At 43.6% G+C, this 2,940-nt stretch overlaps 1 protein-coding gene across 6 annotated transcripts in view; it reads left to right on the top strand.

Annotated features, from left to right (window-relative positions):
* Window positions 1-2,940, top strand: part of LOC109470965 (mitogen-activated protein kinase kinase kinase kinase 5-like) — a 34,885-nt gene that overhangs the window by 25,503 nt on the left and 6,442 nt on the right. For all 6 annotated transcript variants that reach the window (XM_019770069.1, XM_019770068.1, XM_019770067.1 and 3 more), the window contains 2 exons: window positions 1,428-1,504; window positions 2,248-2,316. In XM_019770069.1, coding sequence (XP_019625628.1) covers window positions 1,428-1,504; window positions 2,248-2,316 — 146 coding nt within the window. The remainder of the gene's footprint in view (window positions 1-1,427; window positions 1,505-2,247; window positions 2,317-2,940) is intronic.

Below are 2,940 nucleotides of genomic sequence, written 5' to 3'. Positions count from 1 at the left end.
CTTTAGGGTGATTGCGTAATATGCGTGCACTATGACCTTTGACTTTTTACGGGTCATGCAGCTCTGTGCCGGCCGCCCTCCCACCCCTCGGCGTGCGTTTTATGGGAAAATTTCTACTTTTTTAGGGGTTTCGGGACCTAAAAACTAACACCAGAGGGAAAATAAACCACATACGTTATTTTCATGGTAAATATCGCTAAAATGGACCACGCATTTTTCTTCCGCGTTACCGATTTTTAAAAAGGCATCGCCGATAGCGACTCGCCTTCCCCCGTCCGGTTTTGTGAGCAAATTTCTGCTTTTTCAGACGTTTTGGAACTTAAAAACCGACAGCAGGCGAAAAATAAACAATATACATTATTTTCATGGGAAATGCCGCTATACTGGCCCAGACATTTATCTGTTGCGTTAACCGAATTTTGCGGCCGCCACGTGCGGTACGGTAGGGAATTTTCCACGGCTAGTTCGTAAACGCATCGGCTTTATAAACTTATTTTCGGGGTCGAGGGCTTTGTTTTACAAACCAATCAGACAATTAGCGTTGTTTACATGACTTAAAAACGCTAGCGGGGCGCCCGATGTTCCACCAATGACAGCGATTCTCTCGGTAGCGTCGTGCGAAATGGTCATTGTTAACTCGTTTATCGCCCATTCACAAGTTTCAGAAACAATGCCGACGGGAAAATGGACGCCACTCGCGTCAAGATTTCGATGTTTTTTGCCTATTTATCCGCGAAAATCACGAAGAGAAGACCCTTAATTTGAAAATTTTGGGAGTGGCGCTAGAAATTTTGGGAGTGGCGCACCGCCGTTGCACCATTGCCTGGGGAGACCCCTGATTAAGTGTGCAGTCCTGGCCTAACAGCTGTGAATGAGAGTTGTGGCAGCACAGGTGTTGCTGCATGTCTTGACTTGTTTTGAAGAATGTGTCACTGTCACCAGTGCATGCTTGTATCACGTGTGTTGTTGCATATGGCAGTTTGTTAGTTGTGTCCCTGTCCCCCACCCTGCATGTCGTTGTTGTGTGTTTTGTCACGTGAAGTGATGACATGTTTTCCTGGCACTGCCCTTGGTGCTGACCATGGCAGAGTGAAGGGGTAAGTATTTCCACTCCAACACTCATCTATCACACTTTTCTTCTTGCAGGGAATCTCAAAGTTTATTTGAAATTTGTGGAAAGTCTGGTCAGGGTTTTTAAAAAGGATCAAATTTCCAGGACATAGAAAGAGCATGCCTCTATTATTTAATGGTATCTGTAATGATACATGTGATACAAATGTTTTGTTCAACGTTTGCCCAGGATTCTTAGATCTAAATTCCTTTGCAAATTTAAAAAGTTACTGCTGTCCAGTAAAACAATGTGACTTGCTGAAAGATGTTTTCCATCTGTTTTTATTAATGTTTATGTTTGTGTTGTTTATCTGCAGAACCAATCAGAACCTGTTACATTTCGACACTGTGAACTTGAACCTGTCCTCAAGTTGGTTCACAGAACAAGGATCAGGTAAACAAGCCACTTGTTTCAGGCTTTGGGGCAGGAACACTGTCAGCTTCTGCTCCTATAGCTTCTGTTGGAAAAGGACCTTTGAACTTCTAGCTCCAAGTTAAGGTTGAAACTGAATTTGGGACAGCAATGCATGTTACTGAGAAAGGCCAATCTGTATGCTGCATGTGTGGTTGTATATCAGATAACTTTTGACCTACTCACCAGATGAAAAGAATATTCAGAGAAACATGTAATACTGTCAGGCAGTATACCTTTTGTCCAACACAACATGATGTAAACTCACTGTAAGAAAGTTTGACTAGTTCTTGTTTGTTCTGACCCTCTCTTCCTCCACCCACGCATGCAGCACTGTTTGACGGTGAGGAGACTGTAATCATGGATAAGTAGCCTCTCACCCAAACTCACAGCATGGAGGAGTAGTAGTGAACTTCGCTTTCCTCGGATAACAATATTTCTCTGTTTGCATGTTCTCTGTTGAAACAAAGCTTTATGGGAGAGTCTGGTTTCTTGTAGAAATGCCTGAGACAAGTACATCCTCTAATAGTTCCACAGAAATCCCCATCATCCTGGGTAGGACTGTTGTTAAAGAGTTTGAGTTTCCCTTCCAATGGCATTGCAGGCACAGACAGGCAAGGCAAGCACCATAGGGAGGGTACCAGGTACAATATGGGACACATGTTAAGATTGATAAGATTTTGTACTTCAGGCATACTTCAGGTGTTACCTGTGTGTCTCCTCAGGTGAGAACCAGCTGGACGTAGTGAACGTCACACAACTGGAGAAGGACACAGTGCTGGTGGCCTTCGACAGTAAGTCAACTCCACCTATACAGTGATGTAGCCATGTAAATTGTGTGATGTGTCTAAACATCAAATCAGGAGAGCCCTGAAAATCATGAAACTTTCTCCAACTGGTCTGTCCAAGGCGTGCATCCAACCTTTGGACCACCGCAGGAAAGTTGGTGCATTGACTCTCTTCCACCGTATGTACTACAGAGAGGCACCAGCCCTGCTAAATGACCTTGTTCCTAAACACAAAGAGGTGCGGCGGGTGACACGCCAGTCAAAATCCCATCATGAAAACACTCTGGTGGTCCCTGTCTCCCACACTAACAGTCATATGAGAACTTTTGTTCCAACAACTGTTAGGCTCTGGAACAGTCTTCCAAGGGAGATCGCTAAGATCAGGGACAGACAAAGATTCAAACGTGAAGTTAATTCTTTCCTCAGCGCAAAACTCTGACAGCGTTCTGTCTACTAAGGCAGTCCTGCTGCTAATGCTGAGTGAGAGCTGACATAGATTTAGAAAAATTAAAAAAATGTTCTAAACAATGGAAAGACGTTTTCATTCATCATGAACTTCATATAAAAATAACGTCAGAGTCCGGAAACAACAAAAGTCAGCAGCACAAATTTGACACTGGATCAATTAAA

This window comes from Branchiostoma belcheri, unplaced genomic scaffold (assembly GCF_001625305.1).
Source record: "Branchiostoma belcheri isolate BF01 breed outbred unplaced genomic scaffold, Haploidv18h27 scaffold24, whole genome shotgun sequence".
Classification (NCBI taxonomy): Eukaryota; Metazoa; Chordata; class Leptocardii; order Amphioxiformes; family Branchiostomatidae; genus Branchiostoma; species Branchiostoma belcheri.
This window is presented reverse-complemented; position numbering and strand designations above follow the sequence as displayed.